This window comes from Melospiza melodia, chromosome 24, assembly GCF_035770615.1.
Source record: "Melospiza melodia melodia isolate bMelMel2 chromosome 24, bMelMel2.pri, whole genome shotgun sequence".
In the NCBI taxonomy this organism is placed as follows: domain Eukaryota; kingdom Metazoa; phylum Chordata; class Aves; order Passeriformes; family Passerellidae; genus Melospiza; species Melospiza melodia.
In genome coordinates, this window is record NC_086217.1 from 3875348 (window position 1) to 3903041 (window position 27694).

Below are 27694 nucleotides of genomic sequence, written 5' to 3' on the forward strand. Positions count from 1 at the left end.
AAGGGGAAAGATCAGTTTGGGAGTTTATCCTTATATCATCCTGGAGACAAAGCCTTCCACATGCATCTTGTGCTGTTTCCTCAAGTGTCCCCTCCACCCAAAAATCAGCATCACTCAAGAAAGGAGTGATCAGCCAGTCCTACTTCCCCATGGAAGAAGGCTGCAAGCTGAGCATTGTTACAGCAACAGCCCCACTGAACAGACACAGCAGCTCCTCAGAGGGCACAGCATTCATAGGAAGCACCAAAGCTGAAAAATCTTACACTTTTTATTGCAGGTTCAGTGTTAGTGTTTTGGAGAGCACAGCTGCATTAGAAGCAGATATTGTTCCAACTTCCCTTCCCCACAAGACTCTGCCACAAACTCAGCCCCAGGCAGCTCCAAAAATTGTGCCTGGTTTTGCAGTGCAGACAAGTGTCCCAGAGAGGAGCAAGACCCTCACGTGATTCATCACTGAAGAGCAATAATGATCCAAAGCTTGCAAAATGAAAAGGCCAACACATTATCTAGCACTCCTGCTCTGCTGGGACACACACAGGAGCCTTTCCCAGCTCCCTGCCCCAGGGATGGCAGCAGCCCTGCCAATGGGTTGCCCTAAGCTGTCCTTTGGGATGTTCTGCTCACTGAGCTTTGATGAAAGTCCCTGCTCTGCTGTGCAGGAGAGGAGAGGCCACTGAGCTGGCACAGAGCTGCTGTTGGCTCAGCTCTGCCAGCAGCACAGCCTGAACATTCCCTTCCATGCTCTGGGGTGAGACACAGGCAGAAACAACCCCAAAGGCTGCTCTCACTGCCCACACAGCAATGAGCAGTCCCTGTTCCCTTCTCACAAGCTGACAGCTACTTCTGTTTAGCTTTTCTTTCTGCCCCTACAGGGCAAGAGAAAACACACTAAAAAAAAAAAAATCATTAAAGGAACTTAAAAATTCAACAACACCACCTCATTTCTCCATCTCTCTCAATTAAGGTGTAATTCCCCCCACTGCCAGTGGCCCCTTCTATTGACTTGTAAAGTGCTGGTCAGGTTGATTTTTTTTTTTTTTTCTATTAGATCTCACGCCTCAAGACCCTGAAAACCTCAACACTCCTACAAAAATAAACAGCTGTGTTATGCCTATGTTTTATGGTATTGCCTTTCCATGCAGATTTCCTTCTCTTGTGGAATCCAGGACAGGGGCAGGCTCAGGTCTAATCATCGACGGTGATGTTGCGGAAGAGATAAGCCATGGACTCGCCGTTGTGGATCCTCCTGATGGCCTCAGACAGGATCAAACTGATATCCACAGTCTTTATCTTGGGGCACTGCAGCTTCTGCACCTCGTGGGGAACAGTGTTGGTCACCACCACCTAGGGAGGGCCAGAAAGGAAAGGAAGTTGTGCTGCTGAGATGTTCACCCTCCCTGAGCAGCCACGCTGAGGGGTGTGTGCTGCTGCTCCACAGTTCAGGGGGAGAACTCCCTGAATATCAGGAAAAAAGATGAAAATAAATGGTCTCCCCTCTGTGACAGTCTGTTGAGGGGACCAGCATAACCAGCACTCTCCAACAGGCTGATGGGTCCACTCAGATCACAGGATCTAATACTGAGTGCATAACCAGCACTCTCCAACAGGCTGATGGGTCCACTCAGATCACAGGATCTAATACTGAGTTCATACCCAGCACTCTCCAACAGGCTGATGGGTCCACTCAGATCACAAAATCTATTATTAAGTTTGAAATCCTGTCCTCTTCATGTACCAGCAGCCCCTGATCAGCTGGGGGAGAGGGGCTCACAGTGAGATGGCAGCCACACAGCCCCAGCTGCAGGGAGGGAAGTGTCCAGGCAGGAATGACTAATATTTTTGTTAGGGAGAAAATGCACTAGAGGGAAGCAGATCTGATCTGAGCAAGGATTAATCACACACACTTTTTTTTCTGTGTGTGTTCCAGTGAAGAACCAGCTAACTGAAAGCACCTGATTAAATGAGTAATTCCAGACATGAGCTACGTGCCTTGGGAAGGACATCAATTTGTGAATTTTGGTGCCACCCCAGCTCTGCAGTCTGGAGAGCAGCCTCACCTCATCAATGGAAGATTCCTCTATGAGACGAGGGGCATCTGCTGACAGGAGCCCATGAGTTGCCATCACAAAAATCTTGTAGGCTCCACGCTCTTTCAGGATCTCTGCAGCAGCTACAAAGCTTTCCACGTCATCAATGATGTCATCCTGAGCAGAAACAGAAATAACATCAAACCCAGAGGTTTTCAGAGCCTGCAGGGCAGGAGTGGATCTGCAGGCTACTGCAGCTTTGGCCATGCACACAGATGAAAAATAGAATCCCTGTCCACTTCAGCTGCTGATGAGGACAGCCACGTGCATGACTAATCTGTGAATGCTATTTCCCTGGTTTAATGACCCTTTTGCTAGTGTGGAGAACAAGTGTTGTGTCTTGGAAACAAATCAGTCCCTGCACATGCACTCACAGTTTATCATCAGCAAGGAGTATTTTTCCATGGGGCAGGAGCTGCATGTTGATTACTTACACTGCAGCATGGCATAGCAAGTAAGAGAGGCTTGGCAAGTGTTTTGTTTGGGGTTTTTTAACACTTCAGGAGTTTTCTGTGTGCCCTGGATTTATTCATTACTTGCAGACATCTGACACACAGAATCAAGGCAGCAAGGACATTTAAGGGCTTAAAGAGCTGAAGTGCAAATGGTTTTCAACAGAAAGTTGAAATAACCAAAGCTACCAACATTACTGGAGAAAAGAGTGTCTAAAAACCAGGTTCCCACTCCTACACCAGGCATCCCTGTGACCCTCAGGGATGGAACAGCTGAAGCAAAGATGCTGTGAGGAAGCCACCCCCCACCTGTCCCCCTCACACTCATACCACGATGATGGCAATCCTTCCTCCAACGTCTCCAACCACAGTTATTGGCGGTTTCTCCTTGGCCATCATCACTAAAGAAAATTGAAAAAAAAGAGTCCAGGTGACTCAGGCTTGAGTCAAACCCCCACAGTTCCACCAGACAAGAGGCTGAACCATTAAACATCTTACACTGATGCAGACACAGATGTGCTTGACATGATCCTGACACCCACCTAAGTGAGGAACTCGTTTAACCATCATTTTTCTCCTCAAATGAACAACACTGCTGCATAAAGAGGAGATTCTGTTTCTGTGGGGATTTTGTACTGACCTCAGAAACAGAAAGCAACTCCAACTCTCTAACAGACCCCTGTGCAAGGAGAGTTACAAAGCAGCACCTGGTTTATGGGCAATATCAGTGACCTTCTCTGTGCTCCAGCACAGGACTTGAAAAAGGGTCCATTCCATGACTGGGAACAACAAATGGGCATTTCTAAGCAGCACCTCTCAAAGGGCAGGTGCTTTACAAGGTACAACTTTTCACCTCTTGGACTCAATAAATCATCTGTAGGACCAGAGACTTGCAGTGCAGCTCATTTGCTTTCTCACATCACCAAACACAGAGGGGTCTTTGAGAGGGTGTAAGAACCTTAACACCACCTGCTCAGGCAAAGAATGCTTCAGGAAGTTTGCAGAAGCAAATTTGCTGATTATTTTTTAAGTGGATTAATGGAAAGAGTAGGACAAAATCCAGCTGAAACTCAGTTCAACAAGCTCAGTGCAACCAGCAATTGGATCAAAGCACACACTGACAGGCTGTGCTACCTGGCACACAGTGAAGAGATGTCCTGGGAAATAAGGTTCCATTCCCTCCTGACACTACTTTTGCACTGACAGGGTCCATGCAAAACCACACCCTGCTAAAATTCCAGCAGCATCATGAAAACACCAGAGATCTGAGATGCACTGAGAGTGTTCAGATGTAACACAGCCCTCAGACTTACACCAAACAGCAACCAAGCTCCAGCACAGGCCAGGGCCTTGCTGTCCATCTGCCAAACCTCTCACCTGCCATGGGGGGCTGGTGCAAAACCCTCCAGCATGGAAAGGACACTGTGGTGGGCACACATGTGTCAGCAGGTGACAATCTGGGCTGATCTAACCACTGAAGCCAAGAGGCACCTCCAGCATTTTGTAACACTTACCTGGCCCACCTCCACACCCCACAGCCCTATTTTGTACTCTTGTACTCTCCACAGTGAGTGCAAAGTGTCCTACCAAGGCACTTGGTGCCCCCCTCCTTTTGTAAGCTCAGGTCTTGCCAGGATTCTGGCCACAGAGGCTTCTCAAGTGCCTCAAGGAGTTCAGACAAAGCAAGATTTTTCTCTTTTAGGATAATTCACTTCAATGTAATACCTGAGCAGCAGGAGAACACACAAGGCATTGCCCAGCAAAAAGCCTGACTAAATATTGATCTCTGCTCTCCTCACCAAAAAAGTCTCACATCAAACTCCCCATCCTGCACAGCAGGATGATCCAGCAGCATTCCCATATCTCATCAGTGCCTGGGAATGCTGAGAGTGCAAGCACAGCTGGGTGAGTGACTCACACTGAGGGATATGATGAAAGCAATTATAAACACCACAACTTCCAAGATTCTAGTGTAGAGCTGTTCTTCACATCCATGACCTACTCCACAGGCTGGTTTGCCATAAACCTACCAAAACTGTATAAAAGGTGTCCAGTAATTCTGTTCTGCCCCAAGTCCCATCACTAACTGCAAAACCTGGCAATAAAAGTCACAGCTACCTTGGACTGAAGAGTTAATCAACAGCTCTTCATGGCACAGACTCCTCAGCCTCCCTTGCATGGTTATTTCTGAGTCTCCTACCAAATGCAAAGTCACATCTAAATCCTGAAGGAAAAATATTTTTATGAGAAGGAAGATTATTTATAATAAATGAAGATTAAGCACCACCAGAGATAAGCAGATCATAAATTCCAGTTCCAGGCACTACTGACCTGCTCAGATTAGTTATGAGTTTACTGTCTAGTCTGGACAGTAATAGAGCTCCTGGTGGGAGCTGGGAAGTATCAAAAGGATTCACCTGGCTGCCATCCCAGCCTCTGTGTGTATCCAGTGATGAGTGCCATCTCTGTTTACAACAGCCAGCTCAGGGGAAACTTTTCTACACAAATGGTGAACAGGCCTGGGGAGCTGAAATTCAGCACTGTTTTACTCACAGAGATATGGAGTTTCAGCAAATCAGTTTCCTTCTACTCCATGAAGGAAGCAGCCACATTCCTTGCTATGCTTAAAGGCTAACATGGCAACCAGCAACATTAGCAGTGCTTTGCATCTGTCTGGTTTTTAAAAGCTGTATTTCAATTTTGGTTTATTTTTAAAGAATGGTAGGCAACGTGTCGACCTACCCGGATCTTAAAGAGATGTTCTCCCTTTTCCTTGTTCAATTTTCTCTGCAAAAAAAAGAAAAAAAAATTGCAAGCCAAGGATCTACCCACAACCACATCAAATCTCAACTGCTCCAAGGTGATGAGAGTCTACACAAGGGTTAGTGCAGCCAGCTTCTTCTTCAGAATCTTTGAACATATCAAGAAGTGCAAGTCAGAACTGCTACGAGGAGGTGCCTTGAGAAATGATTCAAATAATAAAAGAATATTTTCTTCCCAGACACAACCCTCTATGTTTGTAGACAGAAGAGAACAGAAATAAGCCATGCTGGTATTTCTGTATGGTGTAACCCCTTGGATCATGTACAAGTTTGGTTTAAAGAGTTGCTGACATTTTCTGGGGAGTAAGAAAAGATGCTTGTGGTATCTGTAGCTTCTGAGGGGGAAAAAAAAAGAGGAAAAAACTAGACCAACCACCATTTCTTTTTAAAACAAGAATTTCAAAGAACATTTTCATTCAGATGTGCATAACATACACCAAAGTACCACATGTTAAAGGCAGGATCACTGGCACTAAGAAAGAACATTCCCAGGTGTGTAAACATGTTGCTTTAATTAAGTGGTCAAAACCAGGTTAAGAAACACTAAAATAAATTCTGTTTGGAGCTGACAGTGCAAATTAAAGTGACAATCACCAAGAAATATAATGCTGCATTTACATCAGAGCCTGGGAGCAAAAGGCTGCTCAAGAATGAAGTGTTTTGGGTAGAGATAACCTTGGAAGGACAGCAAACACCCCTGTGCCCAGCCTAAACACAGGCAAGATGGGGGTAGGGAATAGGAACAGAGCCATGGTCACTCCAGTTTCTCCCCCAAACTCCCTTTGTGGCAGTTTGCTGGGCTCTGGGACTCAAGCAGACCATTAGCTCTCTGTACAAAGTTCTGGAATGATTTAACAGATGGTTCCCCACTCTTTTCTCCAGGAAACAGCCAAAGAGCCCCCCTGCATTTGTTAAGGCACAGCCCCGAGCCAGCTGCAAGCTCAGAGACACAAAGGCACAAACCAAAGGGAATAAATAACCCTGGAGTGACATCCTGCCCCCAAGGCTCTGATCCCAGGGGCTGCACTGCTGAGGGCTCTTGCTGCTGCTCCAGTGAAGCATCTGAAGTGCAATTAGAAGCACCTCTGGCATTTTTCTGTTGTGGCTCCCTACCAACCACAATATCACATCAGGCCACACTCAGAGGACAATAACTAAGCCATTACACTGCCTAGCACTCATTAATTAGAGGCACATGATCCCTGCTAGAACAGGGGGAGGAGGTGCATGCCAGGACACAGGGGCCCATGGAGAATGGCACAGAGCATGAGCCATGGCTGTGGGGCTCTGGGGCTGCTCCCCAGCACAGGTCTCACCCCTCTCCTGCCTCTAACAAACTGTCTGGAGCTTCAGCTGCCAAGTCTGGGATGCTCCACACTGATCTGGTTGTAGCCCAGGGTGGGATGCCCCACAAGAAGTCTCAGGCACTCCCCAGGAACATCCCCAAGCTCCCACCTGCCAGGCCCAGGTTTGGTTGCTGGGCCAGGCAGACTCAAAGACAACTTTTGTTTTGACAATCAGAGGGTGTGAGGGCAGTTTTGGTGTAAGGAAAATCCAGTTGTGAGCAGCAGCACGTGTCTGACCTTTCACAACCAACCACAGAGCTGAACCCTGCTACACTCTGCCCTCAGAGCTTTCACCAGCAGGAAGGCAGAGCTGAATGAGGGTTTGGAATCATGTGACATTGAGGTGGGAAGATGCTTTGAAAATGCCTGAATTGGAGAAGAAATGAGGCACAGCAGAGGGGGTCAGCACAGACACCCACAGCACTGCCATCCCAGCTGCACTTTCAGAGACTGTGACACCACCAGAATGCACAGACTGCTTTTAGATAGGGATAATCTCAATTCTGCACCTCCAGAACCCAGCTCACTCAAAATCAGGCATCTCTCAGGTTAGAAAACTGCAGAGAAAAGCAGCCTCTGCTGAGAGTTTTGGGCAATTGTGCCTCACAATCCACCCCATGACAGAGCTGCCAAGCCACAGCTCAACTGTTTTACACTGTGCCTTAGGCATGCTGGGATGTAAGGTCATTGGTCAAGTGCTGAGTCTGTGCAGCAGGAGATAAAATAAGAAAGTGGTGATACACAGCAAATTAGTCTGTGTTTGGATAGCTGAGGACTGAAAACAATTTCCCATTGGATTCATAATTAAACTGGACAAGGGCACATTTCTGTATGAACAACCATTTACAGGGTTCTCCAGCAGCACAACCTTCCACAGCTGAGCTTCTCTGAAGTGACATGGCTGGAAATAAAATTACAATCACATCAATTCCTCCATAGCAGACAAATGTCAGCTACTGATATTCTGGAGGACAGCATCCTCCAGAATAGGAGGGGAAGGAGAAAGTGAAGAATAACCATGCAAATTCCTGCTTTCCTGGACAGGCATGAAAAAATCCCCTTGTCAGAAGCAGAACAATAAAGCCCTAAACTACATTGCCAAACCCCACCTGCCCCTCAAGGCCCAAGAGGAGTTTCACCAGCAACAAAAGTACTGTTTAACTGATTGTACTGCAGTGAGACACAGCTGGGGTGATGTAAAAGGCCTACAGTCTTACTTGCCTCCCCTCCACAAGCTGCCCACTGACTGGCTGGATGTTCTCCCTAAATTTCCAAAGATTAGATGATTATCAGCAACCCAAACCACTGCTGGTGTTGCCACACACAGCAGCACACAGCTTTTCCCACGGGCACTTCTCAGCCACCTTCCTGCTCTCAATTTCTGTCCTGCCACCACCTGCCTAGAAAGCTGAAATCCTCCCAAAAGGGAGCTGGATTTTGATTGTACTGTTGGTATTTGGCTGCTGCAGGAATACAAGCAATCCTGAGGATGGCATTTCTCAGAACACAAAAGTTTCCTCTTTTTCTTTTGCTCTCAGCTCCCAAATCAGTGGCAAGAGCTCCAGAAGCAAGTCAACAATGTTCTTGGAGAACCTACTCACCCCAGCCACATAAACCTCAAATCCTTGACATTGGAATATGATCATCTGGGTGCCAAGGTGAAGATTTCCAGCAGTAACAATGGCTGCAGAGAAGGGAAGACAAAGACCAGCCCTCCCCTCCCCAGTGGAGCCAGCAGCCTGTCTCAGTGGTTGTTATCTCATTACTTACACTTTTACATCCCCCTTGTTTCATCAGCTCAATGAATTCTGTTGCTAAACACTGTAAAAGCACCACCTTTATCAGAGGTTTGTCAGTCTAACACTATGGAGCAGGCAGAGCCATGGAGAAAATACTGCATGGCCAGAAGGAGTTAAATAAGAACCCTGTGACCTCTCCCACAACTCACTGATATCAACCTTTCTATGAAAAAAAATCCCACTGGTCTAACTGCCTTTGGGTTGGTTACACCCACACAGATAAACAAACAGAAATTTCCCACCAAACTTTCCTTTTTTTTCCCCCTCCCAAAAGGTAAGCAGAGAAGCTTGATCTTACATGGCAGCTCCAGGCCAGGATGCACAGTTGCATTTTTGAGCATGGGAGGGGAGTGCCGCCCGTCGTCCATGTCCTGCTCGGTGCACTGAGCCTCGCCATGGATCACTGCCAGCCCCAGGCGCAGCCTCTCGGCGTAGGACTGAGCCCTGCAAGGCAAACCAGCCCCTCAGGGACCTGCTGGGCTCAGGCATTTCACAGCCCACCACAGCAAGGCTCCACCACACCTGCAGCAAGCACAGGCCGCGCCTCTGCGGCTGTTTCGCTGCAAGAAACCTCACTGGATGTGATTCTTCATTCCTTATTAATATCCCGCTCTACCCCTTTGTTGTGGTGTGCTGTAATGTCCCATTTTGGCCTTCCAGGTCACTTCCCCAGGTGTGCCTATACCTCTCTCCCTTCCCCCTTGCCCCCTTGCTCAGTGAGTCCTGTCAATCAGGCTGAACATTCCAGCAAGGCCTCGTGTGGTTGGTCAAGTTCAAAGGATGCCCCTATGCCCAGGGGTCATTGGCCTGACTGGGTGTCATCTTCCCCTGAGACCCTGCCCCTCTCACCTGGTTGGTGGCTCACCTGTACCTCCCCTCCCCTGTCCCTGAGCTTAAAAGGTGATCAGACCATGCGGCCGGGGTTCTGTTGGAGCAGTTGCTCACGTTCAGACCTCTGTAACCATGGAATAAACCTCTGGACATTAAACCCTCCAGCAGAATCCTCTCCTTTTTCTCTTCACCATCGCCTGAAGCCATTCCTCCCGAGGTAAACGGGGTTCCTAACAAGCCTGGACTTGTTCAGTGCCCAGCTGCAACCACCAGCAAGCCAAGGTATCTCTGGGGTGACACACCACAGTTGCTGCCTTTGGCCCAGCAGCGAGGGTCAGACTGGCCCAGGCACAATCTAACTGGGAATATTGGGAGCATTTTTCCAATACCCCTTGCCTCCACCACAGGCTCTCCTGTGTTCCTTCCACATTTCTAATTTCTTTCTGAGATGGTCAGGCACTGCTGAAACTCCAGCAGCAAGGTGAACCCCAGCTGAACCATTTCAGTGAGACTGCCAGAGTTACACCCATAGGGGTGGGAATACAAAGTTCTATCTGCACCGTGTCCATCCCATTTCCAGCCACAAAAGAATTATGATTCTCAACCCATCTGCCACCCTCCCATACTTTCCCTGGTATATCTTCCACCAGCTCAGGTATTTTCCAAGTAACTTTTAACCAGCTAGCAAAGGATCCATTTACCTTTTAGCAGCACCAGGAGATTTGGCTACAATAACTGCGTTTCTATAATCTGGAATCTGGATATGATAAAAAGTTAATTAATTTAAAAAATATATTCTTCCTAGGGTGTAAGTAGTTTGAAACATGGCTGAATAATTTCACCCATCCTCCTCCCCAGAACCAAATAATCATTCTGTGACAAGAAACTAGAGAGGAACTGCACTTGCTTCCAATTTGTGCATTCTGCAAAGGTGGGAATGTTCACTATGTTTAACCCTTCCCATATGGGGAAGCCTTGCTCTCTCCATGTGGGAATAAATCATCATCTTTTGCACATGGAGAACAAAACCTCCATGCCCTGCTCCCAGCCCTGCTGTGCTCAGCACTCCTACACTCAGCCCAAGACAAAGTCTATCAATAATTCAGAGCAGACAGAAATCCAGGACAGCACAAAGGGAGAAGGGGAGCAGTTTAACAGGATTTCAGAGGTGATTAGAGGCAGAGGCACAAGTAGCATCTCTCAAATGGCACTAACTCCACAGAGAGCAAGCTTCTCTCCTGCTTGTGCTGCAGTTCAGTTTCTACCCAGTCAGAGAAGTGCAACATCTTCCCATGAAACATGCAATAGGTATCCCCTGAGAAAGAATTCATTAACAGAAGGATTGACCTAAACTGACACCATCACCTCTACTTAAGGACAGCCCCAATGCTGGCATGACATGAAAATGAGCTCAGACAAGTTGATATACACAGAACTAGAGTAACCTCACTTCTTCCTGTATATACTGAAGCAGGAAAGGGGATGCTCTCAGGTTGTCTACTGGAAAGCTGAAGAAGCCTTGGATTTCCTTTTGATGAAGGTCCATAGTGATAATGTGTGTTAAACCTAAGGGGGGAAAAAAGACAACAATTTATTGAAAATATTCCCACGTGGCTGGAGTTCCTTCAACATCTCCATTTTCCAGACTGTTTTAGCTATTACTCAGACTATTATGCCTTGGCATAAAATAATCATGAACAGATTAACACAGAAAGTTCCACAGCCATAATGAGAAGCAGGCATGTGATGCCACACTGCATTTCACTGTAACATTTCTAGGCCACCTCCCCAGGTGCAAGTTACAAAGAAACACAAGAAAGCTGAAGGAAATTAACTCCCTTAATGTGGCTCAAGATCTCAGCAACACATCCCCACATCAACCAGGAGAATGGAAGGGCAGATGAGCTCTGGGATGCCCAGCAGCACCAAACCTGCTGTGCTGCTGCTCCCTGGGACACTCACCTGCCTTGGCAAGCATTGAAGCCAGCAGCTTGCAGACTATGGAGCCCCTCTTCCTCATTTTGCTCTGTTTGCTGTAGGGGAAGTAGGGGATGACCCCAATGATGTTCCTGGCACAGGAAGTCTTCAGTGCATAGGCCATGATCAGCAGCTCCATGACAGCAGTATTCACATCTCTAGGAAGTTTGAACACAATTCCAAATATCAGCAGGTGTTTTTCCAGTGCAACTCCTTTTCCATTTATACCCAGATTAGCCCTCACCAAAATCCCAAGGAAATAATGCTGCATCTCAGGCTAATGTATGCCAGACCCAGATTGCAGCCACACAGCTCCTTCCACCACGCCACAACAAATTACAATCAACTCTTACACATACAGGACATGACACCAGCACTCAAGAGCTGTGGGCTGGAATTTGATTTTATATTCTAACATAAGGTGAATGATGATTTCCCTCCATAATCTGACAAAAAAGGCTTTTGATAGAATTTACTTTGGAACAAATGTCACTTGATACAGTGTAGTTTGAAATAAAATAGTCTTTTAAAGAAGCAGCACACATGTAGCCAACATAACTTCATCCACATTGGATTTCTTAGGGTTTTTCCTCTTTAACAGTGTAAGGCAGGTTATTTTTCCTGCCTTAAGAAATGCTGCAATTGGAGCAGTATAAACTCCAGATATAGCACTTTGGTGGGCAACAGCATCTCCACACTCTTTAGCTGATCTAGAGATGGAAGGAACAACAGCACAGGAAATGCTAGAGGACTGTTTCTTGAAAGAAAAAACAAACAAACAAAAAAGTAACCTAGGCAGAGGAATCACAGAAGATGCTGAGTTTGAGCATGCATGAGCACAATTGCTAATCCTGCAAAGGACACTCCAACAATCCCACCCTGTCCCTGAGTGCTGCTCAAATGCTCCTTGAGCTCAGACAGGTTTGGTGCTGTGGCCACTTCCCCGTTCCAGTGCTCAACATCTCTCTGGGTGAAAAACCTTTTCCTGGTATCAACCTAAACCTCCCCTGACTCAGCTTCATGCTGTTTCCTCGAGTCCTGTCACTGGTCATGAGACTGAAATATCCCATTTACAGTTTGCTCTCCCACAATGACTGGAGTGGCCCAGTAGAAGTGCATTAATCTGCATTTTAATTCATTTTGGGATGGGGGAAAAAAGCTAAGTTCCCTTTAGTTCCCCTTTATTTCTTAAGGCCAGCACCAAGAGACACTGTGTGCATCACCACAGGCCCTGTTTTCCTCCTGACACAGCTTCTCCAAATGCCCAGAGACATGACCCATGACAAACCTCTGACCATTTCCATTTCCCCACTGCTCTGCCCTCCTTTGGAAATTAACCTCCACTTGTGCCCCTTCTTTTGTCTCTGTTGTCCTGCTGGCCCCAGCAGCCTGTGCACACAATGCCATTTACACACAAGAAAGCTTTGTTGGCTCTGGAGCACCCAGCCAAGAATTACATAAAACACAGCCCCCTGCCACACAGGACAACAAAGAACTGTTTCTTCCCTTTGGTGATTTAGCTGTGCCAGTGGGGCTGGGAGAGAAGAAAAAGATGCTACTATCAGTGTCATACAAAAACAAAGTGGTCAAGCTGAAGCCTATTGAAAGTTCATCTGAGAAACTTAGTATTTTTCATCATTATTTTTCGACTTATTCTTTGAAAATCCATACATATTCACATGGAAAGCAGGTAGAGAACAAGACTGGGGCTTCAAAAGGCACCAGCAGTCCTGGTGCTGCTGCAGGACATTGTGACAGTGTTCACAGGGGTCTTAGGATGAGGGAAGAGAGGAGAATCTGACTCCATGTTTCAGAAGGCTTGATTTATTATTTTATGATATATATTATATTAAAACTATACTAAAAGAATAGAAGAAATGATTTCTTCAGAAGGCTGGCTAGGAATAGAATAAGAAGGAATGATAACAAAGGTTTGTGGCTCAGACTCTGTCTGAGCCAGCTGACTGTGATTGGCCATTAATTAGAAACAATTAACATGGGCCAATCACAGATGCACCTGTTGCATTCCACAACAGCAGATAATCAATGCTTACATTTTGTTCCTGAGGCCTCTCAGCTTCTCAGGAGGAAAAATCCTAAGGAAAGGATTTTCCATAAAAGACGTCTGTGACAGGACACCAGCAGCCACATTGATGAGAAGTTATCCAAGGAGGGGACTTCTCCCAGCATTCAAGCAGGATCCCAAGCTGGACTCTGGGAGGCTCCTGCAGTGCAGCAGCCACAGGCACTGGGCAGAGGTGGATGTGTCTGTCTGTCCCTCCAGCAAGGCCCAGGGTGGGTGGGCTGAGATGGTTTCATGCTGAGCCACCACTGAGCTGCTCCTCTGCAAGGGGCACTGACCCCAGCCAGGGGCACCAGCTGGGAAAAATGACAGTGGTGGAGGAAGCCCAGCCCCAGCATCTCCTAACAGGTACCCAAGGGAGCACCCCAGGCTCCTTGCCGCACCCCAAAGGAGCACCCCAGGCTCCTTGCTGCACCCCAAGGGAGCACCCCAGGCTCCCTGCTGCACCCCAAGGGAGCACCCCAGGCTCCCTGCTGCACCCCAGGCTCCTTGGTGCACCCCAAGGCAGCACCCCAGGCTCCCTGCTGCACCCCAAGGGAGCACCCCAGGCTCCCTGCTGCACCCCAGGCTCCTTGGTGCACCCCAAGGCAGCACCCCAGGCTCCTTGCTGCATCCCAAGGGAGCACCCCAGGCTCCTTGCTGCACCCCAGGCTCCTTGGTGCATCCCAAGGGAGCACCCCAGGCTCCTTGGTGCACCCCAAGGGAGCACCCCAGGCTCCTTGCTGCACCCCAGGCTCCTTGGTGCATCCCAAGGGAGCACCCCAGGCTCCCTGCTGCACCCCAGGCTCCTTGGTGCATCCCAAGGGAGCACCCCAGGCTCCCTGCTGCACCCCAAGGGAGCACCCCAGGCTCCTTGCTGCACCCCAGGCTCCTTGCTGTATCCCAAGGGAGCACCCCAGGCTCCTTGCTGCACCCCAGGCTCCTTGCTGCACCCCAGGCTCCTTGCTGCACCCCAAGGCAGCACCCCAGGCTCCCTGCTACATCCCAAGGCAGCACCCCAGGCTCCCTGCTGCACCCCAGGCTTCTTGCTGCCCTCCCCATCTCCAGCCCTGAAGTCATGCTCAGTTAAGTTACTGCTGGGAGGGCTGAGCCAAGACCTCACACAGGGGTTGGCAGCTCATCACCAGGACACTCAGAGACAGCTCAGCTGTGCCCCACGCCCTGCCTGCCACACCAGAGCTGCTCCTGATCTCTGCCTGGGCCACCCCTGACACCCCTGCTCTGGAGGCTGAGCAAACACCCTATGGGAAACTCTCCATGGGCTTTGCAACAATCAGCACCAACACTCAGCACTAAAAGGCTCCTTTTGCCTTTATGGTACCACAAAATCACCAAGCCCTTCATTTTTCTATTCCCTAAACACGAGCTATTTGATTTTTCCCTCACACAAATGCCAGTCCACGCACCAGTCTTGGATGGTAACTGTCCTTGTCACCCTTTTTTTTGGTTGTGCTACAGCTTCTGTGACAGGGAGCCTGTATCAAATATTCAGGTCTTTCTGTGATCTCTGTGCATTTAAGATGCAGACTGTGAATTCACACTGCAGCATAACAAGGTTGTTTTTCTCTCTACTAACAAGTCCTAATATTTACTTTTCAAACCACTACTGAGTGTAGAATTCCTATTCTTAGATTATTCCCCACAGTTGTTGTTTTGACTCTCCTGAAAAGCTCCCTGGAAGCCACTGCAGAACTGAGATGTCCTTGAACCTGTCCTCTCCAGCAATGCAGCAAGGCACAGCTGCAGTTCAGGAATGAAAGATGACTTGGCTGCACAACACTGGCTCCTCACCTGGAGGGCCTTGAACATTCTGGCTAAAAAAGATCCATTTCTTGGCCCAAATCACTGAACTCAGTTAATGGAAAAACAAGGGGATCAACAAGTTAAAACCAAAGGGGAGGTTTTCCCCTCCCAAAACTGCTCCTGTCCCCAATGCCCTGAGTTAGCTCTCTGAACACTTGATCTGTTTCATGTTTACACAGCTCTCAGTTACAGGTTATTCCAGAAAACTCCTTCACAAGGGACAACAGAATGGCACCATTCACCCAAAACATAATCCTGCAGCAGGGGATTTTCATCTTGCAGAGATTTAGCTGCTCCCTGAGGGAGGAAACACTTGGGGCATCTCTCTGGAGAGAGATGAGCCCTAGGAACATGTTTCTGCCTGCAAGAGGAATTCCAGAAGTGAGTAAGCTGCTCTAGGAGTCCTACTGATTTCTCTGCAACAGGCCAAGCATTTCACAGAGGAAATGAACTTCAATTCTCAGTGGGTTCTACTTCTCTGGCAAGCAAGGAAAAATCCTGTATCCAAGCAATTGTGCTCCCTGCTACTTTTGAGCTAAAATTAAGCTCTGCTAACTTATTACTTCTTGTGATCTCCAAAATCTGAGCAGAATTTGGTAACTTGGAAAAAGCTATCAGAGCAGGAATGTCCTTGGTTTGCTCATATCAATACCTCATCCCTGAAAACAGCACCTCCTCTATTCACAGTAGGTCAATTGGAAGTTATCATTTATTTGTAGGCTCCCTTCCCTAGCATTTATTTGTGGGCTCACCCTAGTGCTGTTCCTGAGGCAGCAGGCAGCAAGGTTCCTGGGGTTACCCATGCTTTTCCAGGCCCCTGCTTATTTGCAGCACTTCTCTTACTGCAAGCCTAGAACAGCCCAAAATAAAACCCAAAAAGACCCACCATCCTCACAAACTGTAAAAGCACAGGAAGGAGGCTGTGGAATTCCACCAGTTCAGTTTCACACCACTCCAGCAGAAGGAGAAGGGTAATCCAGCCTGCAAGGAAAGCAGCAGCTGCTGTTTGATGGTGGCTCTGCTGCTTGGTGGTTGGGAGGCAGAGGAACTCCCCCATCCTGGGATGGAAATCCAGTCAGACATCACCCAACAGCTGAGCCTGCAAGGCCACAGAGCAGGGATGCTTCAGTGGAAAGCATCAGTCACTCTGCTTCTGCCTCAAGTGACACACTCCAGCTATTTGATGGGAAGCTGCAACCAATCCCCTGGGAATGTTAACAGCTTAGCACTATGTGAGCCTTAATCTCAGTCACAGCAATGACAACAGTGCAATCCCACTGCTCATTGTGCTGCTTCACAGTGAGCAAACCACTGAATCTGCTGATCCAGGCATCCAAAGCACATCCCAGGTGCAAACCTGAGCCACAAGTGCCTCACCTGGGGATTGTCTGTATGATGAAGATATCCTGTCCACGGACAGACTCTTTTATTTCAACTCTTGTTTCTGCAAAGGATGGAAAACAGAGTCAGATTTGTTTCCAAACATCAGGTTGACAGTGACAACACACCATGCTGTAGCAGGAACCTTGCCCCCTGGTCAGGGCAGGTGAGGACTCACTCTTCTGCCCTTTGTGCATGCACATACACAGATGAGCCAAGTGGATTTTCCAAAGGCTGGACCTGGGTACAGTTGGCATAACACACCAGTGAGTTAACTGTATTTACAAAGCAAAAGCAGGCTGAATTGCTGTTTATTTTTTATAGAATTTAGAATTTTAGAATTTAGAAATTAGAATTTTAAAATTTAGAAGACAATTTACCTAACTCTCAATGAGAAATCATTTTCACACTTCCATGGAGGGCTGAGAGCTGTAAACAGCACATTCATTAGTGAGCAGTTAACCACCCAAGGCAGAACAACCTTCAGTACTTCCAAGAAGGTAACTCAGCACTTTTTGCACTTTGCTCTTTCAGCTCTCCAGCTCCAGGCTGGCTGGAGAGCTCAAGGCAACACCAGCAGCACCAAGTTCAGAGCAAGAACTTCCCAATCTCAAGACATTCCAACACTGACACAGGCTGGAGGTCTCTGCTGAGCACCACCCCTACAGTCCCTGACTCAAATGCAGAAGCTGAGCCTGGAGCAGCTCTGCAGAGCCAAACAATGAGTGCAGGTTTCCCAAGGTGCCTGCCTCAGCCATTCCCTTCCCACACAGTCCTGGCTGGAGGGCAGGGGTGAGGAAAAGGAGAGACAGCTCCTCAGCTGTGCAATTCCAATTGCCTTGGCCTGGCAGTGACCCTCCAGGGCTCTGCTGAGAGCACTCATTTGCTGTGCAGTGATGAAAAACGACTTCAGACCTCAGAGCAAGCAACCTGATTTAAAACCAAGCCCAAAGGGCAACGAGCTCTCCTGGGCAGGAATGCACCAGCCAGCCCAAGCATAACCACAGCAGCTCTCCCACTGTGAGGCCCATCCTGGCTGCAACAGCAGCAGCACCCCCACAAATCCTCCATCCCTCCCTCCAGTCTGGAGCAGCTCTCTGGTTCTACTCTCTCTTGCAAACAAGGTATCAGAGGTCTTGAAACAGTAAATGACTCTTGGCCGCAGAACTCTGCTGGCCAATACCTTTGTGTTTTAGCCCAGCATCTGAAAGTGGTCACTTGCAGAGTATTAACCTCCTTAAAAACAAAAGCAACCTCCAAGAGGCATTTTCCCCAGCACAGCCATGAATTTGCACTTTTAAAAGCAAGGGCAGCTGTAAATTCTGTGTGACAGGGAAGGGCTGAAAGAAAGGGAGAATTTAAAAGCTCACAAGGCAGACACTGAAAAAGCAGGGCATTACTTTTAAATCTGGAGATGTTTTGCTCAGCATAGGAGCATAAAAGATTTGGCAGCAGCTAAAACCTGAGGCAGAGCTCTAGAGGAGAGTTTGCAGATGGGCAGACAAACAAGATAACCAGGGAAAACAAGAAACATGTTTAATTGCCTTGTCCAAGGTCAGCCTTGGAGGTTTAGCAGTGCCAGGAGCAGCAGTAACATCACAGCTGAATCACTGCACTTCTTAGACAGGTCTGGCCAATGGAGGTGCCCAGCATTTCTAAGATTACCTCAAAACAGTTGCAAATAGCAGAGATTTCTCTTACCTCCATTGGTCTCCTGGTACACCACAGATTTCCCCAGCTCAGCACCGAGACGCCTGCAAAGAAGAAAAGGACATTAGACATGGAGAAATGGAGGAACCAGCAGTTTGTGCTGCCAAGCAGGACTGGACCAGGTCACACACCACCAAAACCACCTGGTGTGTGACTGGACCAGGTCACACACCACCAAAACACCAGAGCCTCACTCAGCTCTGCCCATGAGGGAGCTGAGTGAGGCAGCCAGGCTGCAGAACTACATCATCCTCCCTTCCCTGGGGGTCTCCTTCCCTCTGATGCCCCTGGGACACAGAGCTCTGCAGCAGGTCACTGCTGTACCCAGAGCTGCAGGAGTGACCACAGGCTGTGATCCTGGTGGCAAAGGACACCTTGCCAGCCTTGCAATGCCCCCTCGGGCAGGCCTGATGTGCAACTAGAGTTCAATGATTTACTCAGACTCAATTAACGGCACCTGAGTCACTTCTTTTGACTCCCACCTCTTTTCCTTTTTCTCCTTGAACCTTCCTTCTGAAATAACTCAAATGATTAATGAGATTTTAACTTCAGTTTTTTTTATTTTATCAAATTACTCCTTCCTTTTCTCAAATATCAAATCTACAACACTCATCGCAACAAAGATTAGTCACCCTCCTTCTCTTTTTCATTCCTTTCTTACAAAACAAAGACTGACTTTGAAGAGCATTTTAAAAGGCTCCAAAATGCAGACTTTTCCCTCAGGTGACACTTCAGTATTTAACTGTACTGACAAGTAATCCACTAGTAAGTACTTAAAGGCTTTTGTGCTTTAACCTGAGCCTCAGAGACCCTGCAGCAGTGGAGATGCTTTGGCCAAGTGAGATGGAGTGGGGCAATTCCCTCCTCTCCCAGGATCTGCTCTGTGGCCACGGCCACACAATGAATTAGGAAACAGTTTATGCCTGAAAAAGACCTTTGTTCACCACGCTGACTGTGGCAGCAATTTCCTGCCTGCACTTGTACTGTATTTACCTGGATATGTGCCAAAATCCTGCAGATCAGGACTAACTCCAAATAGAAGAGTCCATATCTTCTGCTGGGTTTTTTTCTGGTCTACAGCCTTCAGCAGTTGGTCTCACTCCATCTCCTCAGCCACTAACTCAGCCCTGCACTTCAGTTCTCACAAAGATCTGTGCTGTCAGAAGTGAAAGCAACACAGCCTGACCCTGGCTTGCTTCTGTGCCATCAGCAACTGCAGGGCTCAGCTGTGAGCCAAAGCTGGAGGTCCCAGCTGAAGCTGGCCTGGAGAGTGTGCCTGGGACAGCTGAGATAACAGACACTCAGATGCCATGGGATATGTTTGCTTAGCTGGCTCCAGAGCACGTCCTGGCACACACCCCCTGCCCACTGAGTGTCTGGCAGCACCTTTTGCAATGGCTGGGCTGGTGACTAAACTGCCACCACGAGAGCTGGACGTGCCAGACTGTCACCAGCCCTGCTCAGGTACCAACTGCAGCATCTCCCTGGAGAGCTGGATGTGCCAGACTGTCACCAGCCCTGCTCAGGGTCCAACTACAGCATCCCCTTGGAGAGCTGGATGTGCCAGACTGTCACCAGCCCTGCTCAGGTACCAACTGCAGCATCCCCCTGGAGAGCTGGACGTGCCAGACTGTCACCAGCCCTGCTCAGGTACCAACTGCAGCATCCCCCTGGAGAGCTGGACGTGCCAGACTGTCACCAGCCCTGCTCAGGTACCAACTGCAGCATCCCCCTGGAGAGCTGGATGTGCCAGACTGTCACCAGCCCTGCTCAGGTACCAACTGCAGCATCCCCTGCAGCCAGACAAGTCTCACAGATCTCTGCCTGGGCTCCTCTCAGCTCAGCTGGGTTAAAACTTGCAGCTGCAATGCAAAGGCATCCTCAGTATCTTCAGTGTCAAGTATAAGCAAGCCTGGGCACCTCAGGGCCAGACTGACACAAGAGGTGAGTTTTGCAGGTGGGATCTTGCTGTCCTGATGAGGACAGTCTGGCATCTGCAAGCACCAAGCTTAGTCCTAATCACTGCTAAGGCAGCTGAGTCCAAACAAGCTCAGAAACACACACCCCCAGCCCAGAGCAGTGTGTGATGGGAAATGTTTAATGACTCACACTTGTTCCTCCACAACTGCACAGCAAGTCCTGCAAGCTCCCCTTGGAGGCACGTGTGCCCTGACCTCACTGCAGACAGCACAATCCCACCTCAGTACTGGGGAAAAGAAATCCATTGGAGAGGCTGTGCAAGTGCTCTTAGTCAGCCCTGCATCTCAAGGCAGGAAGGAAAGCTTCAAAACCAGTCCAGGCAGACTCATCTCAGCAAAACAGCCCTTGGAAGGTGGCACTTGCAGTGCTAAGTGCTGGCAAACAAAACCAGATTTGTGGTGCTCAAGGGGAAATGCTCTCATGTTGTACTAGAGGAGGTTTGGATTGGATATTAGGAAACACTTCTTCCCTGAAAGGGCTGACAAGCCTTGGAACACACTGCCCAGGGAAGTGGGAGTCACAATCCTTGGAGGGGTTCAGAAGACATGGAGATATGGCACCTTTGGCAGAGCTGGGTTAACAGCTGTGCTCAGTCTTAAAGCTCTTTTCCAACTTCATGATTCCATGATGCAGCCAGCAGAAAGCAGAGCCCAGTGCTCTCCTACTCAGCACAGAGCAGCAATGCAGTTTGTGTGCTGCTGAAACAAGAAATCACAAGTGCAAGTTTGCTCCCATGGCAAGAGGAACTAAACCAGCCTGGCTTGGGGCACTAAAACAGCTCAGTTGTCAAACCTGGGTGCAGGGAGCAGCAGACACAAGGCAGATGCCAGCTTAGGAAAATGAGCAGCTCTAGTCAGACAATAAATCCCAGCTCTGCTCCAACTGTTGACTACAAGTAAACAAGAGCAGTGGATATGAGATAAAACTGCCCATGAGAGTCCCAGAGCAGCCCTGCCTGCAGCACTCCAGAGGAGCCACAGGCACAGCAGGATCCAGAGGCAGCTCCCCCAGAGCAGCTGAGGTATGTGCACCCCAGGGGCACACCTGGCACCAAATCCCCTCCTCCAGGCTTCAGTTAGACAAGGTATCAGCCAGGGAAGGAGTCTGATAAACCCTGACTGAGTCAAGAACAATAAAGAGGGGAGTGTTGGTACAATTCCTGCTGTGAAGCACCAAATTCCAGAGGACTTTATCAAAAGGGATATTTGCATGGAAGTCAAGGGCAGGGCACACACACAGCCTGGCAGCAGCCAGAGTTCAAAGACAAATTTCCTCTTCCTATTACCTCTCCCTTGTTTTCTCTTCCATCCCAAATCTTTTCTCTCAAAATCCTCTCCATCCTGAAGCTCCCAACTGGCTATTGCTTTAGAGGATAGAGGAATTGAATTGACAGCAAGAGCTGTTTTCATCCAGCTCCAGGACTAACAGCATAATCACAAGAACCTGGGCTACCACAGTTACTGATCACTCCTCTGCAGACACAGGCAGAGCTGCCCTAGGACAGAGAAAGTGGCACTGCAGGTAACCCAGACCACACACCCAGAGAGATAAAGCTGCTTCTAGGAAAAATAACATTTTAAGTCCTGCAGATAAATCACATCTCCAAGCAAAATAAGCTGCTATCCTCACGCTAGCTCCATCACTGCACCAACTCCTCTGGGACATGACAGCATCTAAGAGAAAACAAACAAACAAACAAACAAAAACAAACCTCTTTATGGCTTTAAAAATCCTACTCAGAGCGTTTGGCCAGTAAAAATTCCTATTGATCTGGAATCTGTAAACATTGCCCAGGAAGGATGATCTAACTTTCCGCAGTCTCAAAACATGCCAAGAGGATATGAAGTTGTGAATACAAAAGTGTTTATAAAACATGGCTCAAATTCACATCTAAATGCAAACAGCTCAGGAGTCACCTGTGGTTTAATGAGGAAGTGACACACTGCAGCATTTTAGGAAACATTGTATCAGACCGGACTTCAAAATGCTCCGCTGAAGACTCAAAAATCACCGTGCCAGGCTCTTGAGACAAAGGGCAGCCAGAGAGACTCCACGTTCAGCTGAATCCATTTCGAGGGGCAGATGTACTCACAGTGTTCTGTGCCATCACAGCCTGTTTCAGTGCCCTCAGCAAGGCCGTGCTTCCTTGTCCCCCTCTGTGACCAGAATCCAAAACATTTGTCAGGTTATCTCCAAAGGAGCTTCTGGCCAGCTCACAGCACAAACATTCCATGTGAAGAGAAATCTGCACTCAAAGCTCTTAATTACAATAATTTTATTTTGGCAATATCCTCTTCATTATAAACACTTTCCCCGGTCTCACCTCTGCAAACTCCCAACTCTCCCTACATGTACAGACTCAGGAGGAGCTGGAGCAGAGGACAGAGGGTCTGTGCTGTGCCTGACTGTGGCCAAATCAAGCCACAGCCTGACTCTGAATTGCTTTTCAAACTTGAACAAATCTTTAAATAAAGATCAGTCATGGTCCAGCCAGCACAATGGCAGCTCTGCTGTGCACTTCCTAATCCCCCAGTATGAGAACAGCCAGGAAAGGAAAGGGAATGGCAGCTTCCTGGATACAATCTGTTGGGATATCCTTAAAACTATCTGAGCTCTCCTTTGCCTCTCTCCATCCACCCAGCACAACTGGGTATTTGAAGAAAAGTCCCTGCTGCTCATTTGTCACTAGAATCACTTGTTGCAGCCACACCAAAGCCATGCAGCCCAGCTAGTGGCAAACACCAGGCAGATCTTGCTCTGCTCCCACCAGCCCACTCCTGGTGAAGGAACCTCCCCTAAAGCTGTGCTGGCCAGCACAGAAAGCTCCACATGAGCCCAGCCTGCTCATCCACATTCTGTGCTCCACCTGAACAGCACAGAGATGCTCTGACTCCCCTCTGCCAGCCTTTTATTGACCTAAAGAATACATTTCCTACCAGAAATCCCCCTTCAGCTGAGGGAGGCTGCTGCAAGTCCTCTGAATGTACACTCTTCCCCCATAGCAGGGCTCCCCTCCTACCCAGTCACAGAAAACACCACCCTGGGTTTAGTGCTGTGACCCAGCTCCCTGCAGCCACAGGTCAAAACACAAATCCCCATGTTCTCCTAATTCCATGTTGTTTAGGCTCATGGCAATGCTTTATCTTCAGATCACCAGCGTTTTCCACGCTGCAAACTGAGTGAATCTCTGGAATACTCACATCCAGGGCTAGCAGTGAGACAGTATCACATCCCACATCACAGAGCTGCAGGAGCTCTGGGGAGGCATTAGCAAGATTCAATCACCACCCCCCTCCAAGCCAAACACATAAGCAGTGAGTAGAATCTAATATTTGTACCTGCTGAGCCAAGCACTGCAGTCAGAGGGAGATCTAAATGCATCTGTTGGATTAAAGATCAAAAAGATTTCCCAGATCTCCCTCCCCCCCAGCACACAGGCCCATTAGGGACCAGAATTAGGACCCATTAGGTCACAGAAATTATCTTTCTCCCCTGAAAATGCAGTTTGTAATCAGGTCCCAAGTCTCCTAATTACAGCAAGAGTTTTCTTTCCATCATGGAAAGAATTTTAAATAAAATAATCATCACTCTGAATTTATAAGGGAAAAGTAAATATATGGGTTTATTTATGTTTCAGTGGTGCTGAATCTAAGGAACATCTTCACTATTTCAAGTTTCACAAGGTCTTCATAATCCAGAACCATCTCCTCTCCCTGGCAGTCACTACCACCAAGTAAAGCTCTGAAAACCTAAAGTGAAAGTAAGACTGACCATTTATCTCTGTCCCATAACTATAGAATGCTCAAGGGGAATGATGAAGATCAGAACTGTGCCAGAACATGATGCTCAGAGCCTGAAATGAAAGCAGCTCTGGAAGTTCTGCAGAAAACAAAGCAAGGAGATAAATCAGGTGTCTGAAAGTTGGGCAGTGTCACACTGCTCCTCTCTGGGCTTGAGATTTTAAAAAGGATAAGTCAGAACCACTCAAGTAGAGATCTTAAGCTCACACCTACAGGTAAAGGACAGAGCTCAGATGGACAGGTGTCTCAAGGGGCCCTCCTAATATTGTGTGTTGTTTTAAAGTTCTTTTAGTACTTTTACTCAAAGTCATAAAAAAACTTTAAAAGGAACGCACAATATTAGAGGACAGACTCACCCTTGTAAGATGGCTCCAACTCTATTTAAAGGTGCAACTGACCTCCCCAGCAAAGAACAGGCTGAGATGTGAGATGGGGGAAAGGCAGCAGCCACGCATCTTTTGCAACCTGAAAGAACAAGGGATGTGTTACAGATCAGCTGAAACAGCCCTTGAGCTCCCAAGGGAAGGCAGTGCAAAACCACAGCACTAGATGCTGAAAATACCTTTAATTTTGGGAGACTTTTTACTGTGGGCAAATCTGTACTGCACAGAGTTCCAGATTTTGCACCCACAACAAAGGTAAATGTCCTTAACCCTCAGTTAAACAGCAGCTGTGTGTCACAGGGTGCCACCACCAGAGCATCCAACATCCCACTGATGGCAGAGCCAAGGCAGAAACCTCACATTGCTCCTGCTAGAAATTTACTTGGTGAGAGATCAAGGAGGGAGTGGAGAGGTCATTCTGGATCCAGATCCTCCTTCTTTCCCCCTCAGAGCATCCCTGGGATAACATCAGCACATCACCCCAGTCAGCACCACAGCCTGGGGAAGCCTCTGCGTGTCTCTTCTCATTTCATCTTTAAAAAGAAGGGAGTTATTTTTAAGACAAAGAGCAAGGAAGAAGGATGGCCTGTTTGCTCCTCCAGTCCTGAGAACTGGGAGCTCATCCCCAGGGGAATTCTGTTGTGCTATGCTGATGCAACAGAACAAGCCCTCCAGAACTCTGTTCCATCTGCTGCAGCAAAGCTTACTTTTATAGAGAGACATTAATTTCAGAGTTCAGTGAAAGAACTGACCAAAGATAGCAAGAATACATGAGCCAAAAAAAAAAAAAAAAGCTTTCCACTCCCAAACACAAGGATTTTCCTCTTAGCCTCACACTTGAAGAAGTTCATCACTATTATCCAACACACCTCCCAGCCAAACAGCCAAGTCAGCTCTGTGGAGATAATCTGTGCTAAGGACTGAACACTATTTATTAAGTGAGCAGGACAAACAGCAAAGTGTTTTCATAGTTTAAGGTGGCAGCACACCTGTACTTAAGTCCTACTTCCAATTTAAACACACCCTTGGAGATGGGAATGGGACACAGACACCTACAAAGGATAACTGGGATGCTGTAACCTGCAGCAGGGAAATAAGCACTGAGACCCCTCGATTTTGGGATCAACTGCCTATGAAAAGTAGCTGAGAAACAGCATAAAGAAAATCCAGACCCTGTTCTAAGCTGACAGCCCAATACACAGATACCCTTCTCAGAACAGTCCCTTCGGCTGGGACTGCTCCAGTTTGAACCAAACTCATTCAACCCCTAAGTTCAAGTGCTGGGGGAAACTCAGAGCTCTGTGCACCAAAAGCCCCATTTTGGAGGCAGCTGTGACACCCTTCACTCAGCAGGACCCAGCGCACCTGTCCCGGACAAGACAAGGTCAAACTCTGCCTAAACCGATGGGGTGAAGAAAACGGGGCAGACTTTTACCCCGCACCAAGCAGCACAGGCTGCCCAGCTCTCCCAAATCCGCTCTGGTCAGCGCAAGGTGCGGTGCCGATGTGCACATGGACACTCCCCTCGCCCCAAGCACCGAAGCTGTTGGGAAAACAAGGTCAGGAGTCGGAGAAAGTTTTGAGCATCTCCCAAAACTGCTCAAACTGCTTTTCTGAGGTTTGTCCGGCCAAATTTCACCTCCTCCCTCCCCAAAAGTAACAGCTTTTGCTGCAGCCCAGCCTCTCCAGCAGTGAAATGGACGTCAAAGAAGGGAGCAAGCGGCGGGTCCATTACCATCGCTGGCTCAGGCAGAGTTGGTGAAGATTCTCAGTGCAAAATCTCCACAAAGGTGTTCGCAGGAGACGCCTTGGCAAGGCGGGGGGATGCCAGAAGCTTCTCCAGCCGCTCGGAAGGGCTCCTGCCCGCGCAGGGGAGCGATGGGGGAGAAAGAAACTTGAAAGAGAAGGTAACTTACTCCGTGATCTTCTTCGCCAGCTCGGTGGAGGCTGCGGTGGAGTTGGCCGAGAAGACCCGGTAGCCACTTCTGGCCGCGTTCATCGCCAAAGAGTCATGCAACCCCCGGGGAGCTCGAAAGTGAGAAAAAACAGATTTATAAGGCAACAACAGCTTCCGTGGCATCCTTTTCTTTCCTCTCCGCCGCGATCACCGCCCCTTAAGGGGTGGGGAGGAGGAGGGGGAAGAGGAGGGTGGGGACCCTTCCGCTACCTATGGACTTGCTGCTCCATTCCTGCGGCAAAGTATGAACGGGAGGGTGGAGATTATGATTATTAAAATAAAATGGAGCAGCGGCTGCCTCGGGGAGCAGAGGGGTATACAGGCAACGGGTAACCCCACCCCACACCCACCCAGTGGCCCCTCATGCAGGAGGGGAGGGATGAGCCCAAAATGAGGGCGGGAGCAAGGCGGAGAGGGGCTGCCTTGGCTGGAGAAGGTGCGGGTGAGCTGAGGGAGAAAGGCTGGGGGGGTTCTTTGTGATGCAGCAGGGCTGGACAGAGGTGTCCGTGGCAGGGTAGGAAGTCCCTGTGAAGGGGGAGGTCTCTGGGGGGGACGGTCCCATCCCGCTCCCCTCACCCAGCCAAGCACGTCCCGCCACCCGGCTAGAGCGGCGCTCCCTCCGCCGCCATCTTCTCGGCGGGAAAAGCCCGCCCCCGCCGCCATCTTAGGTGAGGGCGCCGCCGCCGCACTCCCCGTCACGGCGTCCCCTCACCGCCTGCCCCAACTGCGCCGGTACCTCGGGAGGACAGCGGCAGAAACGTCCCTCCTCGGGGGATAAGTACACTTCCCGCTGCCTGAGGGCGGTTCACAGCGCGGCTGCCTCCCGCTTGTGCTCGGCGGTGAGAGGCACGGGGTGTAGGCGGTGGCTGAAGTGCCCGTGCCGAAGATGGCGGCGGGGGAAACGGAAGCGCGGCAGCGGCGGCGCTCGGGCCCCGCTCTGTGGCGGGGGCGGCGGGAGGATCCGCCCGGGCCGCGGCTCCCGCACCTCCTTCCTGAGGGAACGCTCCGTGCCCGGCGCTCCGCTGTCCGCTCTGGAATCCTCACGGGTACAGGCACTCAATGGCTTAGTTAAATAGGAAAGGTCAGCTCCAGCCCATCTGGCAGAGCGCTGGGCTGACCTTTCCATGCACTGAGAGTGTGCTTATATATCTATAATAACACCTATAAATGAAACGTATTAACGCGTATATTATAAATAATATACACTTTTATAGGTAAAATACATAGCGTGTATAAAGTATTAAATATATAACATAATATATAGTGTGCATATCACATATAATA

The 27694-nt window shown here is 48.7% G+C and overlaps 1 protein-coding gene across 6 annotated transcripts; it reads right to left on the reverse strand.

Moving 5' to 3' along the window:
• Positions 1-250: 250 nt before the first annotated feature.
• On the reverse strand, positions 251-27299 carry PRPSAP1 (phosphoribosyl pyrophosphate synthetase associated protein 1). 6 transcript variants are annotated; one of them, XM_063175869.1, is made up of 11 exons: positions 27147-27299; positions 26370-26481; positions 18282-18334; positions 16578-16644; positions 11300-11472; positions 10788-10903; positions 10039-10094; positions 8805-8950; positions 2870-2940; positions 2058-2204; positions 251-1344 (listed from the first exon to the last, which is right to left on the reverse strand). In XM_063175869.1, the coding sequence occupies exons 2-11, from the start codon at positions 26450-26452 to the stop codon at positions 1186-1188; spliced, it is 1071 nt and encodes a 356-aa protein (XP_063031939.1). In that variant the 5' UTR covers positions 26453-26481; positions 27147-27299; the 3' UTR covers positions 251-1185. The 6 variants fall into 6 exon arrangements, with proteins under 6 accessions (XP_063031939.1, XP_063031940.1, XP_063031941.1 ...); XM_063175870.1 differs by lacking the exon at positions 27147-27299 and adding an exon at positions 26987-27084; XM_063175871.1 differs by lacking the exon at positions 27147-27299 and adding an exon at positions 26761-26939.
• Between the last annotated feature and the right edge of the window lie 395 nt (positions 27300-27694).